The sequence below is a fragment of the Paroedura picta genome, chromosome 8 (assembly GCF_049243985.1).
Source record: "Paroedura picta isolate Pp20150507F chromosome 8, Ppicta_v3.0, whole genome shotgun sequence".
Taxonomy (NCBI): domain Eukaryota; kingdom Metazoa; phylum Chordata; class Lepidosauria; order Squamata; family Gekkonidae; genus Paroedura; species Paroedura picta.
In genome coordinates, this window is record NC_135376.1 from 79,544,426 (window position 1) to 79,562,148 (window position 17,723).

Genomic DNA, 17,723 nt, shown 5'->3' on the forward strand with positions numbered 1-17,723 from the left:
ACAGGCAGTTCTTAAAGGAATGTTTTCAGATTAATTTGCCCATGCTGGTTATCTTTTATGGAGAAGCCAGTAATTATTTGACGGCAACTTCCTAGCTTTTGTCAAAAATTACATTAATGGTTATACAGATGGTTGAAGTTGTAGTAACCACCCCCCTCCCAACCAAGCCAAAGAGAGTCAAATAAAGGCAAATAGAGTAATACAGAGGGAGGTGATGAGATCGTCTATCTCACCTTAATCATCTTGCCGACCAAAATATTGTGACACCACAGAGCTTAAAATGTGAGACAGTATTCCTTAAGGCGGCACAGGTTGTTTGAAAAGGAGGCATGCGGTTCTCATTGACCTCAGGCATGGCATGAACAGGAAAAGAGATGAAGGCTGAAAAGCATGCTTTGTTGGACAGATGCTGCAATGGGAAATTTTACTTGTAACCTAAAATCACACTGATTCTCCTATTATGGCTGTTCTCTCGCTGCCTCACCAGAGTGGAACTGGCCACCAAGTGCCAACAGAACACATGCTACCAAACAAGCTCTTCACTTTTACTTTTACTTTGAACCACTTCCCATCTTGCTTTGAGAAAAAACAGCTGAATCGCAAACCTGAGTTCTAAAGGTCTAAGGAGATGTTATAGTAGATATGTAACGGTAAATATGCCAAAGGTTCCAAAGAAGACAAAGCAGTTATAGGGTTAAAATTGGAGGTCATTTGGTCCAATTCCTTGCTCAGTGCATGTCTCCCATCCAAGTACCGACCAGACCTTATCTGTTTAGCTTCAGCAAACTTGCTGTATCACCTTCCCTCAGACCCTCTTGTTCAGTCATGCAGCATGAAAACAGGTACCTCTTCAATCAGAAACCTGATGCATGGGCAGGTAATACATTGATAATGGAAGGATAAAGGTAAAGGTATCCCCTGTGCAAGCACTGGGTCATGTCTGACCCTTGGTGACGCCCTTTAGCGTTTTCATGGCAGACTCAATACGGGGTGGTTTGCCAGTGCCTTCCCCAGTCATTACCGTTTACCCCCCAGCAAGCTGGGTACTCATTTTACTGACCTCGGAAGGATGGAAGGCTGAGTCAACCTTGAGCCGGCTGCTGGGATTGAACTCTCAGCCTCATGGGCAGAGCTTTCAGACTGCATGTCTGCTGCCTTACCACTCTGCACCACAAGAGGCTAATGGAAGGATACAGATACTGAAATCCCACCAAGAATCATGCTGCTCTTTAACAGAGATAGTCCTCAGAGCACATTCAGTGTACAGGAGACCTACAGTGCAGTTTGCACTGATTAGGTGAACATCAACATAGAGACAATATAAAACCAACCTAAGGGGGGGTTTATGCTCCAGTCATCAAAATGTTGTTATTGCATGTTTCTGCCGGAAGTTTCCAAAGCAACATCATGTGTATATCCTTTTGTTATGCAATATTCGTGGCTTGGCATTTGAATAAGCAAGTTTGGAATCAACTGAAACCAAATTAAACATGCCACTAAGGAACTAATTAGTAGCTATTTGCCCATTACCGATATGCATTTGGGAAAAAAGAAAATATTCTAAATTGAAAAGATCATTTTTTTGATGTCAAAATAACTGAAGAACAGTGGTAAATGTACTTATCTTGGGTTTCATAATCGATGAATGGCCAAAGAGAAAGGCTGATTTAGAGCCACTTTCCAAATCTTTTAGGCAATCCTAGGCCATGTTTGTGAATCTTTGACTGATTATGCATAGCAGCAGCCACACCAGGCTGATGTTGGGTCCTTGCTTCGAGGTGGCATGCCCCGCTGCTTTCCGCATTTGCACGGGGGAAGGAATCCCCCAGTGGATGTGGACTGCCCCAGCATAGTGCACATGCATGCACAACACCGGGGCTGGAAAGCCTGGTGTGCTGCCCAGTGGCGACAGCAGCGGGTAGGAGTGAGGGGCATGGGGTCCCCACCACACAATGGCAGGGGAGCGGCATGCTGCTCTTTCACCAAGGTGCGGGTGGGGGAATGCTCCGCCAGCTCTGTGACTCCGCGGAGCTGACAGGGGCATGTGGTGTTCCTGCAGAGATACCATAGGTCAGGGGATATTCCAATTATGCACAGCACTGGCCCGACCTAGCCCCCAATGGCATCCATGGCATCTCAGGGAATGCAGAAGAATCTGCAATCACTTACCGCAGGCCATCCGAGGGTCTGAGTCGGGCCAGGGCTGGGCGGTGGCCGGGATGGTGGTGATGTCAGGCATAATCGGGGATTAACCCAGCAGCCCTGTCACCGCCAGCCCGGGCATTCCACCCCGTGCATAATTGGCCTTTTGCAGCTCTTTTGCACCACAGATTAAAGCGACACCTTTTCCTTTCCTAGTACCACTCTTAAGTTTGCTCATGGGCACTAAGGAATAGGGATGTATGTTAATAAAAACAAGGACAAAGATAATTACTATGTAGATTTTATCCAAAAACATGTGTTGGAATGTCAATGTAGATCTAAGTATCCTGATACATATACTCTCAGCCAATTTTACATTAATTTAGAGCTTATTCACATTTATACCAAGTAATCTGAGAATCAGTTCCCAGGACACTTAAAATGTACAGCATAATGCATTTTTGCTTTGTCTGTGATGGCTCTAGGCCAAAGTTGTAATAGCTTTAAGCACAATACATTTAAAATGCATACGTTTAATTGAATAGGTAACATATGGGCATTTTAACCCCTCAGTAGAGATCTGAGGAGCAGAGAAAGAGAAGCAAGTATGCCAGACCTTAACCTCAGGAGCTGCTGACTTTGAGCGGATTTGATGTGTCAGCTAAGCGAACATTGAAAAGAAATCCCAAACCATCTCACCAGTCACAGAAAAGCAAGAAAACATAAAACAGTTTGGGCAGTCAAAAATGTCTTTGGTGAGAGTCAGATTCCACCAAGCTCATAAAAGTAGATTTCACTGAGTATCAGTATGTGTGCCTAGCGGAGCCAAACAAGGAATGTCTGCTTGTGGTTAATCACAACACAGATGTATATGACATTATATGGGCCACAGGTCTGCCTTGGACCCAGGTCTATGTAACAATACATTGTTCTGAGTAACTACACTTTCTGAGCCAAACTGACACAAAAGTATTTTCCTTGCCTACCTTCATACCAGGTTCCCCCTTTCCACCCTGTGTGAGAGAAAAAAAGATGGAAAGAGAGGAAACACAGACAGAAATGCAGAACATAAAGGGAAATTAGAATTTCAGCTGCAACAACAAATGAAAGACAGATTTAAAAGATTTGCTCTATAAAAAACGCTTTCTGAGCACTAGCGACCCCTTCAAAAGGTGTTTGACCAGAGACTATAGCACAGAGCTTAATTTATGCAATTGCTCATCCCTGGTATCTGTTTCATATGTTGGGGCACAAACCTGGACCATATGAGGAAAGAAGCACTTCCCAGCAACTGCAGACTTAATTGCTTGCACCAAAGATTAACTAAGGAGGAGATAAGATTTCCAAATGGATTTGCATTTCTGCTTTTACAAATTAAGCACCGTGATAACAAGACAGAGATATGAACCTGTGCAATAATTACTCCTACTATATCACTTTTGAGCCAATTTTTTTGTGGAAAAAAATGTTTCCAGCCATGCAGGTGTAAAGAATTTACTATGATTAAACATCCATATAACTGAGGTGTTTGGGAATTTGGCTGTTTTGCACAACTAGAGAACAAGCGCCCAGGCAGGTATATATTCACTGTCAAAAGGGAAATCCTATGAGATAAATCCCATCTCCTTCAAAAACAGGACACAACTGGGGGAAGGATGCAGCTCTCTGTGTCTGTAAGTTCTAAAAGAGGCAATATTAGATATAGGAAGCAAAGTATGTTGATGAATGTAATTTTTTTTGTTCTGAAAAGCGAAAGCCAATGCAGTTATGAAGAGAATGGTAAAGACTGGCCTTTCTGTCACTATGCCAAATGGGGGGAAAAAACACAGATAAAATATTGGTAAGAAGGAATCATTCTAATTTTCATCACGGTTGGGCACAGACTATAGTTTACAACTATATTCGGCTTACATCAGCTAACAGTCATGACTTCCCTTAATGAACTCCTGGGAAGCGATTGGTGAAGGTGTTAAATAGCCTCTATCAGATATCCCTGACTCCTCACAGAAAAATTCCAAAGTCATCCTAAGGAGACAGAATGACTACTAAACCTCAGGCATAGATAAATCCCAAATAAACAACAACAAAATATCTTTTTCTGAACGATTCTTTAACAAGTTCAATAGAACAAACAATTTAAAGTTACAATCATCTGATCTATTTGAACACTCCAGGCATTAATGCATTAGTACATTAAAGGTGGAGCAGGATGTTATACTTGACAGGAGATGCCTGCTGAAAATGGCAGCTACTTGTGGTGTTCTTTCACCCCAAAAAAACTTAGACAACTTTCCTGTACTGAGACATCACAATGCTATGTATTTTCCTGGCACCAACAGCCAATATGAGACTGAGAAAATACATCACATGACATGATTAAGACAGGCAAGTCCCCATCTAAACGTTATGGGGATGGGGAGGAGTGGACACTGGGATGTCAGCTCTGGCAACACCCCTGTTATGTGCAAAATATTTTGTTCTGCTGCATATTCCATTGCAGACATGAACTAAGGAAACTACTTTTTCAAATTGTACTGCAACCTGTGTTGTTTAAAATGGACTGCCCACATGACAGTCAGCCAGCCTTCAGGTGACTCTCTAAATGCTGGATATTTGTCATTCTTCAGGCCACAGGGAACAGTAGATTAATTAAACATTCTGGAAACTGCGGCTTTATTAAGAGCCCCCAATAGTCATATTAAGTTTCATATGTGTCAGTTAAAAGGAAAATTTGTTGTCAGCTCATGTGACAAAAGAAATAGAGGACTCTGGGCCACCTTTAACAAACAGACATGACAAGGAGCTTTAGTGAGAGGAATCTTCTCTCATCTGAATTATCAAGCTGAACCTGTCAAAAAGTTATTTTCCATGCATGTACTACAGAGCCTAGTTCTCTCTTGTATCTGCTCAGTGCATTATCTTTTTTAAAAAACAAAACCTCTTCCAGTTGAGGTACCTTAACATCTGTATCACTTACACTCTGAGGTTTTGTATAAATAACTGTACAAGGAAGACATGCTGTAGTAGTATTAAGGTGAACTAAGAATATGAGAGGTTGATCATGCAATGCAGAAGTTACCTTTGGGCCAGTAGGTCCAGGAACACCAGGGCCACCAGCTAAGCCAGTTTCACCCACTTCACCCTGAGGATAAGATGCAGAGGAATGCAAGAAGAAAATAAAAAGAGATACAATTTTTATGGATAACATGATGAAAGGTATTTAAAGGTATGGTGGACAGAAATCCCACGTCTAGTTGGCCTGTCTAGTTCAGTGTTGCTAAATGTTAGAAAGGAGGAAGGAGAAGCCTGACAAATATCACTTTTCTCCTATGATTTTAATATAGTGATTCTTCCTTTTTACAAGTACTAACCAAATATAGTCTTTTTTCTGGATGTCTAGCCCAGACATTTAAACATTATTTCTTTGGTAATAGTAATAGTAATAGTAATAGTAATAGTAATAGTAATAGTAATAGTAATAGTAATAGTAATAGTAATAGTAATAGTAATAGTAATAGTAATAGTAATAGTAATATTTTGTGTCTCGTTGAGGTTTTTTGGGGGGAGCAGGATAATTATTTTTAGAGGCCTAAAAACTATTCCTTTCAGATGTATTTGTTTGGTTTTCCCCCCAACCTTTACTCAATTTTCTTGGCCATTTCAAACATTAAACCTTAGTTTAGAGCCTCTTGTGGTGCAGAGTGGTAGGGCAGCAGACATGCAGTCTAAAAGCTCTGCCCATGAGGCTGGGAGTTCAATCCCAGCAGCCAGCTCGGTTGACTCAGCCTTCCATCCTTCTGAGGTAGGTAAAATGAGTACCCAGCTTGCTAGGGGGGTAAACGGTAATGACTGGGGAAGGCACTGGCAAACCACCCCGTATTGAGTCTGCCATGAAAATGCTAGAGGGCGTCACCCCAAGGGTCAGACATGACCCGGTGCTTGCACAGGGGATACCTTTACCTTTACCTTTATTACCTTTACCTTTAAACCTTAGTTTGAATGCGCAAGCAATGCAATGAAAGTGCATATTTGAGGGGGAGATACATGCACATACTTCTGGTCAATGTGGGTTTTATGGGTATTGGCCCTTGGAAACCCTTTAGGCAAAAAAAAAAAAACACTTTTAAGGTTTCATGTATGAAAGCATCATCCTACTCCTAGGGAGTGGGAGTAGGGATGCCCTATTTTTCAATGAAGGCATGGAAATTTAGCACTCCTATCATGCCTTTGCCTGTTTAGTGGGAACTTGTGCTTCAGCAAGGCTGCGACCCCAAGTCTTCCAAGCTGTTTCCCACTAACGGATACCAATTCCAGGACTCTTGTAGGGTGAAATACATTCAGTTTCTTTCATTGATTAAAAGTCTAAGGAGACCAACTATCCTGTGGAATACAGTTTAACTATGCACACACATATCAGTGACATGTTCTGTTCTTTGGAGAGATAGAAGCCCAAGGACCATTAATGAAGAAAGCAGAATTTTCACTGGGAAAAAAAAAAGAATTCCTAAATTGTATTTGCCAACAAAAGAATAGGCCTTGGACCACAGGGACTATGATTTTCAGTTCCTCACAGAAAACAAGCCTCTCCGATTACGCGGTTCCAATGAGAAGGCACTGAGGCCTTGCCATTTCAATCACAGACTGTCCATGTGTTACCATTGCACAATAAGCATGATGGCTGGCAGCTGAGAATATTTCCATTTTTACTGTTCTTTTTTGTTTCTCTCTCTCTGCCCTCCTCCTTAATATTTTATCCCTCGACTTCTTTCTTTTCTCTCTGCTCTCTTTTCCCATTCTACAAGCACCCTCTTTTAAAGGCCTGACTTAACTTAGGGATTTCAAGGGAAATTAGCTGCAAAAAACCACCAGGAAATTTCACACAATCAACAATTTCTTCCCGCAATGCAGCCTGTTTTCCCAGGTATGGTTGCCAACTTCAGACTGGAAAATTCTTGGAAGATTTTAGGGTGAACCCTGGAGAAGGTGGGGTTTTGGGAGGAAAGGGACCTCAACAGAATATAATGCCATAGAATCCACCCTCTAAGGCAGCCATTTTCTCCAGAATAGATTTCTGTTGCCAGAAGATAGTTGTAATTATGGAAGATCATTCCCCCCCCCCCCCGGAAGTTGCTAACTATCACCAGGGGGAACATGGCATGGTCTGGACCTTCCATAGATATAGTCAGCTACACAATGGCAATTTTCCTTTCAGGACGCAGATCTTTCATTGTGGGATTTATAGTACGGAATAAGATTTTAATCATATGAACTGAACTCAGATGGTTCTTAGCCTGAATTTTGCTCTTGTTGGGCAGAGGCATAATAATTGTTTTATCACTTTGTAGCAAGTCAAGTCATTGATTTTCCCCTTCATTGTTATTATTGAACCTCTGTAATTATTATCAACAATGACTTTAGCTTGATACAAAGTAAATAATAATTTATTCCCAACAAGAGCTGATAATTAATTGTTCATGTTCCTTGAAATAAATGGCCAGCTGGGAGAGAACATAAAATAATTAATTTAGCTAAAACACAGGGAAGAAAATAAAAACGTCAGAAGAACACGATCTTTGCTGAAGTTCTAATTCAAGGTAGACCTGTAGGAGGCTCCTGCCATCATAAGTCAAAGCTGGTTCTACTACATGTCAGCTGCTCTTGACACAACCTTGGTGTAGTGGTTAGGGGCACAGACCTCTAATCTGGCAATTCCCTGCTCTCCCACATGTAGCCAGTTGGGTGACCTTGAGCTGACCAAGCAATAAAGCTGTTCTGACCGAGCAGTAATATCAGGGCTCTCTTAGCCTCCCCTACCACACAGAGTGTCTGTTGTGGGGAGAGGAAAGGAAAGGCAATTGTAAGCCGCTTTGAGACTCCTTCTGGTTGAGTAAAGCAGCATATTAGAACCAGCTCCCATCAGAAGAGAACTTGGCCCTCTGGCTGAATGGGGAAGGGACTGGGAGATTAGAATTCTCTTTAGGAAGAGATCATCATCTGTTTAATTGTGATAAGGGGTGTTTTTATGGATTTTTATGGAATTTACTGCATTTTATTATCTTGTGAACCGCCGCGAGACCTTCGGGGAGCGGCGGTATAAAAATTGAAAAATAAATTAAATTAAATTAAATTAACTCTTCTTCTAATTAAAATGAAGGCATCTCTTGTCTGTGACAACCAAATGTGTTCAATGGAACAGATTGTTGGCCTTGGCTCCAGGAGACCCAGATTCAATTCCAATCTTTGCCTTGGAAAGAAGAAATCAGTCTTTTGTCTGCACACTATTGCCATCAGTGTCCTCCTTCAGGGAGTAGTAAAAAGCTTTGCAGATGGAAATTGCTGCATATAAGTCAAATGGTTGCAGGGAAACCACTTTCTTATCAACCACTGCAGTGAAGGTTCTGCAACATCAGCTTAACATATCCCATTCTTAAATTACTCTTACTGTTAAGAAGAATGCCCCAATGTTATAACCAAAGAACCGAGAACTACTGAGACTCAGCCCTATGATCCGAGCCAACCCATAAGCAATCAAAAATAAATAAATAACAGCACAATAAAACAAGATAAGCATCATATAAACAAAAGCATCAAACCAAACAGCTTACAAAATATATTATGGAACAAAAAAGCAAGGTAAAGGTAACATATTCCAATGAACAGGCCAATGAATGTTTGGCAGGGAGAATACAATATAATCCTTTCATGGGACTGGATTATTTTAGATGACACATGGTGGGTGGATTCTTGGAAATCAGATATACATTTCTCTGCACTCCTTCCTGACACATTCATTTTAATGTGCATTGATACAAAAAGGTTTCAAAGGCCAGTTATCCTATTACAGCTAAGGGGTCCCCCTTTAAAAAGCACCCTCCACGACACATCTTAATCTGGAAATAGTTCTATTGAAATGGATGGCACTAGAAATAATAGCTGTACTTGTGTTGCTGCTAGTTATAGATGGTTTTAATATGCTACTTGTTATTTAACTTACTTTACTGTTTTACTTAGATGTTGTACACCTTCCTGAGCTGGCTTGTCAGGAGGGTGGTATATAAATTGACTAAATAAGTAAATATAAATAAAGAATCGCCACCCCCCCTCCCTCCCCAGCATATACACACTTGCATGGCAGTGCAATCAATGGGTTCTTAGAATCAAACAAATCCCTGGTAGAGTTGCTAAATGACCCCTAGGGATGCTATAGGTTATGACATTTTGCACATGAGCGCAAATGCGAAAGAAAGTGTTTACCAGGGAAGTATAAAATCTTGAAGAGTTTACAGTTTTTCCATTCTCAGACTCTCCTGGCAGGAACTGTCCTAAGCAGCTAAGAAGCTTAGTAGTTCTTGAAAAACTGGAATCAGATGCTGCCCATGGGGAATGGACAGACGTTGAGATGGTTCAAGGGGAAGTCACACTTACTTCAGTCCCAGTCACTCCCAGTCAAGGTAGGAAATGACAGAAGTGCTATAGCCAGGGTGTGCTGGTATACATGCATATACAGAAAGAGAGGATGGTGTATTTTTCCAACACTTTCCCAGATGGCTCAGGTCCACTTTTATGCATTTAAAACACTCTCGTACTTATTTTTTTCGTTGGCTTTGTGCTTCTCAAATGTTTTGTTTGTACCTTTCTTCCATGGTATCCTGGAACTCCGGGTTCTCCCTGAAAATGAAAAATGGGAGAAATTACGGAATTGAAGTGGACAGACTAAAAACGTTCAGCCTTCTCCTGCAGGAAAATATAAACTAAACATCTAAAGAAGTTTCTTGGTACACAGAGAACTCAAACAAAAGCTATACCCCCCACCCCCACTTAGAATCCTCAAGTAAAAGACAATTAGATTGTGCCAATTGAGTTCATGATAATGGAATTCACACATTTTTAGTGCAAAACAGATGTAGGGGAGAATCAACTGGAATGGGAACTTCATGACAAAGAGCAGTTGCAGAGGGAGGTTAATACCAGGCAAATGGCAGTATGTGTGTGTGTGCAGGGGGTGGTTAACTCTTTCCTTCGGTACTGTTTTTAAAATAGATGCAAGCTTTTCACTGCTTCAGGGAACAAATTTTTATTTTGGAAAATAGCATCAGGGGAGCAACCCCCTATATCATGGCATAGATTAGGAACTTAATGCATAGATCTTTTCTACATCTCATCAACTTAAGTGCCAACATGAGAATTCAGGATTTTTTAAAATGACTTCTTAATACTTAATTGCAGGGTTCGGATTCTGGGGTTGCCAACACACCTGGAGAAAAATACCATGTTCCTTTAACAGAGGCTTAATGTGTAGAAATAGGCAGCTGAAACTTTACATGGCATACAGATAAATAATATCACTAGATAAATAATATCCCATTAAGCCTACATTAAAGGGACATGACCTATTTTTCTCTCCAGGCAGCTAGCTGTCTTATCTAATTTGCTTATTGTTTTCAAAGCATTGCTAGCTAGCTCCCTTATAACTAGGATGTTTATCACCATCTTGAGAATCAGGTGAATAATCATACTGTGGATTCTGCTGCATTTCATGTTTTCTCACAAAAAAAAACATGAGTAATTTGGGAAGGCATCCATAATATTTGAGATTTATTCAGTGTTTCTTTACTCACCTTTGGTCCAGGAAGTCCTGGCAAGCCCTGGAGATAAAATCAAACTGCATAATAAGCAAGCAAAAAACCGAGAAGCTCTACAGTATGTATGAGAGGGTCCCTAACCATTTATTTCTGCATAAACAACATGACACAGCTTGCTTTTATTTCATGGTTGCAGAAACTATTCTAATTAGTAAGCAAGAGAATCATGAGGAATTGGGAAACCACATCCATGACACCATAGTTGCATAAGGCTGCTGACCTTTGGGGTCAGATGAGTGATTTTTAGTGATAGAGAGTGATTACCCTAAAGTGTCATCTGAGAGACAGCACGGAGAGAGTATATTTTTCTCTCTCCCCCTGTGTTGTATTTGGGAATTTTTGGTGAAAAAATGGCACACTGTGAAAGCCAGAGGTTGCAGGAATTAGTGAGAGGTAGCATGGTGAAACAGCCAGGGATTGTGGTCTCAGATAGCACGGCTTTTTGAGTTATCAATGCCTAGGATAGTTTACTGAGCCAACTATCAGGCCCTTCATTAGCCATAGCTAAATGAAGTAGACAGATGGGCATAAAATGGCCAACAGTCTCTGCACTTTACTCATCCCTTCATCATTCCTTGATACATTATATTCTGGGAAACTGAGAAATACTTCAGTACGCACCTTTCCATCCTTGCCTGGCTTCCCTGGTTCTCCAACCTTCCCCTAAGGCAACAAAGAAAATAATCTTTTAAACCAACTATTTGGCAGTCCCTTATTTTAATGGAGTGATATCCACCTTCCAAAACTGCTTAGTGTCACTCTGGGAATGGTACTCTAAGTAGGACATCAAAGAGATTTCAGGACTGTTTAAGATTTGAGTTTGAAGGGAGAGTGAAATAATTGCAGCTAGGGTGTGACTTCCTCAGATGGTTCTTTAGACATGCTGGGACGGAGGAAATAGCATTCTTGTCTATGTCTCTCACACATATATGGGATGAGATAATAACAGTTTTGGTGCAACATCGTTCTCTTCAAACTGGAACTACCTTTTCCACTCAATCCTCACCCACTTTAGGATCCTGGCAGGAATCAGTGCTAGTGTTGGAAAGGAGGGGAAATGAAAGATCAGAGAATAATGATGAAGACTGTATTTATGCATGGAGAAGAGGGAAAATGGAATAGACATAAAAATGGAAAAGAGACTTACAGGTGGTCCACTTGGGCCAGATTGTCCTGGAGTTCCTGGAAGGCCTGGAGGTCCAGGTGGCCCCGGGGGCCCTTGGATACCTGCCTGTCCTTGTTCTCCCTGAGATTTATTTAAAAAACAATATTACCATCAAATAATGTTTAAAATACAGCAAAACAAATATAATGATAGACAGCAAGTACAGCCAAGGATAGGGAGAAAGCCAAGCCAAACCAAGCCAGTTATGGTAGATAAGTATCTCAAGAGGGTTTCCGAAACTGAACTAGTTCACCTTCAAATGAATGTTCTAAGTGGATTTTTGATTGACTTGTTGTGAAAGCCCCAGCTGAGATAATGAAAATTATAATCAGGTCTTGGGGAGGCAAATTAGGTGCCAATATTAAAACAACCTCAGATGAACCATTGCAATCTTTCTTAGGGCCAAAGCGTACATCGCATTGAAATATGAGTGACGAGGAAAACTGCTTCCAGAGGATGATTAAGAACTCAGAGACAGCAAGTAGAAAAGGGAAGTTAGCTGTTTCCTTTTTAGTAGCATACATTTAAAACCAGTGAAGTGAAAAGCTGCTTGGGAGAGCCATTTTGAGCATGAAAAGAGTAAGGCGTGAAAGGATTAAGCACCCTCTCCTGAGACACCGTTACTTCATTCCTGATCACACCCATTGGAAGTAGTTTTCCCTAACCTAAAAGGATTATTAGGTCTTTGTATCCACTGTATGATCTCATCATAGCTACTTCAACTGTGAAGCTGTCAGGTGATGCCTTGAATTAATGACATGAGACATTCATTCACTTGCAAGAGCTACACTTCACTTCTGCTCCATCTTGTTCTTTTTCTTTCCCAAGTCTTGCTCCTTCCTTGTCCTTAAGAATTCTCTTCCTATGGATACTCATTCTTCTCTTTCTTATATTAAAAAATTACTGATGACATCTGTTTTCTCAGGCTTTCCTATTCCGTTCTTCTTTAACTGCTAAACTTTGCTCCTGTTAATAGGCTTTTTAAGTCATATAATGTGTGACTAATGTCATTTAAAATAAGCCTTTTTCACAGGGCCCAATGTACAGAGCCATTCTAAGCAGACATATTCATTTATTTCTATTAAATCTTATGCTTAGGAATAACTCTGCTGGGATGGCACTGCTAATTATACTTAAACACTCACTGGAATTAATATGATTTAATCACCAATAAATTATCCCTTGTCAAGTACAACTTTATCTAGAACAGTGTTGGTTGTTTTGTTTTCCCGAAATGTCCAGTGGTATGTGTTAAGAATAAATATTACCTCTTTTCTAGCAAATTTCAGAATACTCTCTATACAATCTAACAAGCAGTGCCACTCTAGGAATATTCTCCTAGGAGTAAGTCCAATTTACTGGATGGGCCTGAGCAGGATTCCAAATAGACCTACTTAGGGTGCCACTGTTAAAACTCCTTTTTTTCTGCCTTCCTGCTGTTAATGTCCATTTCAATTGTATTGGTTTCCACATGGATTTTAATATCATGTCAAAGTGGTTAGATGACCTTATGTGAACCCTGGCAGAACATTACAGCTACAAAGAATAACAGTGAAGTCACTTAGTGTTTAACATAAAAATATCTCCAATTACTGCTTTAAAAATAGTATGTGACATCTGATAAGTATGGTGTTTGATCTCTAACTTACTTCCTCTCTCCAGTGACATTCCAGATGAATTTTAGAGATCCATTTCACGATTAAAGCATTCATAACAATATCATTATGCTACTGTGATCACTGGCATCTCTCTACTGGATCCAGCTATGCTCATCTGCACAAACCCACATAATACTGTCCCCAAATAAAGCCAAGTGCACTGAATAGAATGTATGTGCCAATGTATCCTCTGGATGATACCACAAGCAGCTGACAGTAAATGCTAAATGTATACCTAGATACGTCTACGAATATGCAAGTTAATTTAATCAAAATACCCCAGCAGTGTGAAGGCACTGTTATTAGTATACAAGTATTAGTATAACTGAACTTTCTGAAGTCTGAGGATGTTTGAGAGGATGGGATCAAGATTTGGACATCAGACACATAGAGGTCCTTATTTTATGTGGTAATTGTATTTGTCATGGCTTTGTCAGCAAGAGAACCCATGTTTCCTACAATAAACAAAGGAAGACTTAAGGGCAAACACATCAGTAAAAATGCCATATGCTCATGATGGGCATTCCTGGCTAGTTGAGGCTCTCAGACATGAATACTATGTTTAGGAATGGGCAACTACTCTTGATATTTTTGTCAAATCTGTGACCTACTGAGCTGATCACAATATCAAACCATTTACTGTAGATTACCAAAACTACATTAAAGTTCTGGGCAGGCAGCAAAAGTAGAAGCCTTAGTGAGCCTAGCGGAGCTGGTACACTGCATTCTGCCTGAAGGGTCATGCTTAATTGTCAAATTCAATATTAATTTAAATGTTATGCTATATTTTTGTAATTTATATGTATTTTACATTATTGTAATCCACCAAGTTTTTGAAGATAGGGCAGAATATAAATTACTAAATAAATTAAAAAAAATCTTTCTTGTTTCTTGAAAAAAGAGCTTTAAGAAGCCATCATATCTCTGTTCATGCTCAGATGCTAAATGGAGGATGAATTAAAACCAGTTTGTGATGATATTATATTATATTATATTATATATATTATATTGTTATACTGTTATACTGTTATATTGTTATACTGTTATTAATTACTGTATGTTTTTAACGAAGACTGTTTCATGTATTGTTGATTAGTTTAATGTAAACCGCCCTGAGCCTTCGGGGAGGGCGGTATATAAATCTAATAAATAAATAAATAATAAATAAATAATGTTAATTATGTACAGGCAAACTGAATCCTCAGACTTTCCTACTTTTACCGAAACCCCTCTGTGAGGAAGAAAGCAGGGTGATTAATCAGCAGTATACGAAATGAAAAAAAGCTCAACACAGGAAAAGGAGGTAAAGGTGAAGAATACCTGGAAGGTGCGTTTCTTTATGACTGGGGGTGGAGCCAGCCGCACTGAATTGAGAAGTGGCAACAGCTGAAGAAGACCAAACCAGAAGGTCACAGGGCAAAGGCCAAAGGTCACAAGGCAAAGGAAGTCAGTATGGCATCAAAAGTCATACAGAGCAGCCAATGAAGATAATGGAAAAAAAGGAAAACAATGACAGGATGTAACGAAAGTAAGTCACAGTTGAGAGGCAAGAATGAAGGACAATAGAGAAGGTATTTGTCATTGGGTACCTCTTGGCAAACCTCTGAGCTCTTCTATTGTCCACATACAGCATATTAATATGGATTGCTAGGAGCACCTATGGTTGGTTTTGGTCACAGTATTGATTGTAGCATTGATTTTACCCTCCAGGAGTTAGTGTATTCTAGCTTTGAAGTATGTTCTAGTTATCTAATCTGGAATATTTAAATTAAAACTTTCCTGATAATTTTGCTGTCTCTTTCTGCTATATCTCATTGCATTGAAGCACTTCACTAAAGTACTGTTGCTCCCAATCTGCTTCTTAATTTATACTTGCTTTGTTTCTGTTATCCTTTCCTCTTTATATTTCCTTTAAAAACCTTATTATTGCTTAGTGCTCTCCTTCATCTTTCCAGACCACTTTCTGTTACCCACTACTTCCACAGACATTTGCTAATTGTTTTACACACAGGTGACTTACAACAGTAACTCAGAAAGATAGTTTTTTTACCCCTAAATTATTTTTATAATTCTTTGTATTTTACAGAATGACATGAAGGACTCTTTCAACAAGGAGTACAACGCTAAACTTTGGCTGAAGTTTCCCTCCTTGCCTAGGCCTGCTTCAGCCTACTTTCCTCAGATCCACTCCTTCTTAAGTAGTATACCATAGCTGTGACTGGGGCACTTTCACCAGTTTAGGACTCTTCTGCAGTTCTGACTTGAACAGACCTCATGAAAGCCCTTAATGCCACCATATATTTTGTAACACTAATTCAAAGTTTAGTCCAAGACATTCTATCTAGCACCAGTAGTCCTGTTGTCTCATAGCGAACAACTCCATGCTTGCCCATTTTTAAATGGAAGTCATGTGTTCCCTGCTAGAGGAATCAATTCTACCTCACCAAAATGGTTCTAAGAAAACAAAAGCAACTGGGCCTACTGCTGCAGAACATGCACTGCGCTGTTCCAACTACTGCACATGATTATTCACCACCAGAGTCATTCACCCAGTTTTTGTCCACATCAATACTGGGACAGGCAGATCTTGCTAAAACTACAAAATTCAATTGCGTTAAGAGTTTCTTTTGAAGCAAAGAGGTGTGCCTGCAGGTCTCCCATGACAGTGAGTTTGTACACTCCAGAGTTCACCTTCCTCCCCTTAAATATGGCTGTTTGCTATTTAGAGCAAGCCAAGTTCTGGTCTTGTTGCAACTGAAGTATCATCACAATATTGCAGCATTACAACTCAGCCATTCTAGGCTGGGTTTAAACTGATGATAGGTTAACATGATGGCAAAATTGGAAGAGTGAGCCTTGGATCAGGAAGGCTACAATTAACAGTATATTCAAAGCCCTCAGATGGGCAAAGCAAACCACAGAAGAAAAACCACTGTGATCCTTGCATGAAATAACAAAGTGAGACAGATGTTCTGAGTATTTTTGTATTGGCACTAAATCCAAGTGCATGAGGCAATGATGAGATGTTATCCATAAAGCTGGACTTTATAAAGAATTTTCAACCATTAAGCTTTCCCCCCTAAAGTCAAATAATCTCTAATAGGAGCAAATAACTTCTTTTTACATGCCATACAGTCAGCATCAGAAAGCAATTCCTTCTGGAGCAAGACTCGTGAAATACGAAGGGTAGGTGGTAGATTAATAGCTATATTTTTCTTCTTTCTTTAAGCAAAACTCCTAGATAAACACTGAAATATTTAAAGAAGTGTATTTTTATCTGTTCAGCTCATCTCTGAAAAGCTAAAAGATGTTTATTAATATTTGACTGTTGTGCTTGGTTTCCTGGACTTTGTCCTTGGGGTCAAGGATACCCACCTCCATGAATTTCATACAATTTCACTGAATATGTCAAAATATAATCAGAGGCCATTAGTCACCCACGAGGCATTTAAGAAATGAATTTGAAATCTATTCCTCTTTCTCCCAACCACTGCCTCTCCAACGTTCCCACCAATGTGTCTACAGATTTTTGTGACTGAGAATGTGCAATATTGGACTCATCTCCTTGTTCATTTGCAACAGGACTGGCTGCAGTTAAAACCATTTACCCACAAACCTTCAATGTAAGGATCTGATTAGAACGTAGAGCTGCAAATGTGGTACTTAGGTATTCCTGAGGGGACAGTGAAGACACAGATCTGGGTCAATTACATCTACCACGCCTCCAATAACAAAGCAAGCTTTAGTGGCCTAAAGTGACTCTGAAGTCAACATGAAGCCCCAGCAGACCAGACCTTATTCATGTGCTCTGGTTACTTCATTTGTCTTCAAGGCTTTTAAATGTTTAACTTGAATAATCTGTTGATACGATCACTTCCTCTACTGAGAATTAGCTTTCCTAATCTGTTGCCCTTCAGAAGGAATATTTGTGCTACATAACAGTGGGTTTGAATTTTCTGTTCCTGCTTTCCTGGCAATGGAGAAGGGGAACCCTTGCCACCAACACAGTAGTCAGAAGACTCTCTGTCAGAAATTCTGACTTGGCAAGTTAAAATGTGATTTCCATCTTCCTGGAGATGAAAATATGTTCACCTTTAATACACATGCACCCAGCCC

The 17,723-nt window shown here is 40.0% G+C and overlaps 1 protein-coding gene across 1 annotated transcript in view; it reads right to left on the bottom strand.

The window, feature by feature from the left end:
- The window catches only part of COL13A1 (collagen type XIII alpha 1 chain), a 152,777-nt gene that overhangs the window by 86,628 nt on the left and 48,426 nt on the right, over positions 1-17,723 (bottom strand). The window contains exons 12-18 of the mRNA XM_077350539.1: positions 17,224-17,280; positions 11,932-12,030; positions 11,406-11,447; positions 10,761-10,787; positions 9,775-9,810; positions 5,222-5,284; positions 3,129-3,155 (exon numbers count right to left, since the gene is read on the bottom strand). Of these exons, the coding sequence (XP_077206654.1) occupies positions 3,129-3,155; positions 5,222-5,284; positions 9,775-9,810; positions 10,761-10,787; positions 11,406-11,447; positions 11,932-12,030; positions 17,224-17,280 (351 nt within the window). The remainder of the gene's footprint in view (positions 1-3,128; positions 3,156-5,221; positions 5,285-9,774; positions 9,811-10,760; positions 10,788-11,405; positions 11,448-11,931; positions 12,031-17,223; positions 17,281-17,723) is intronic.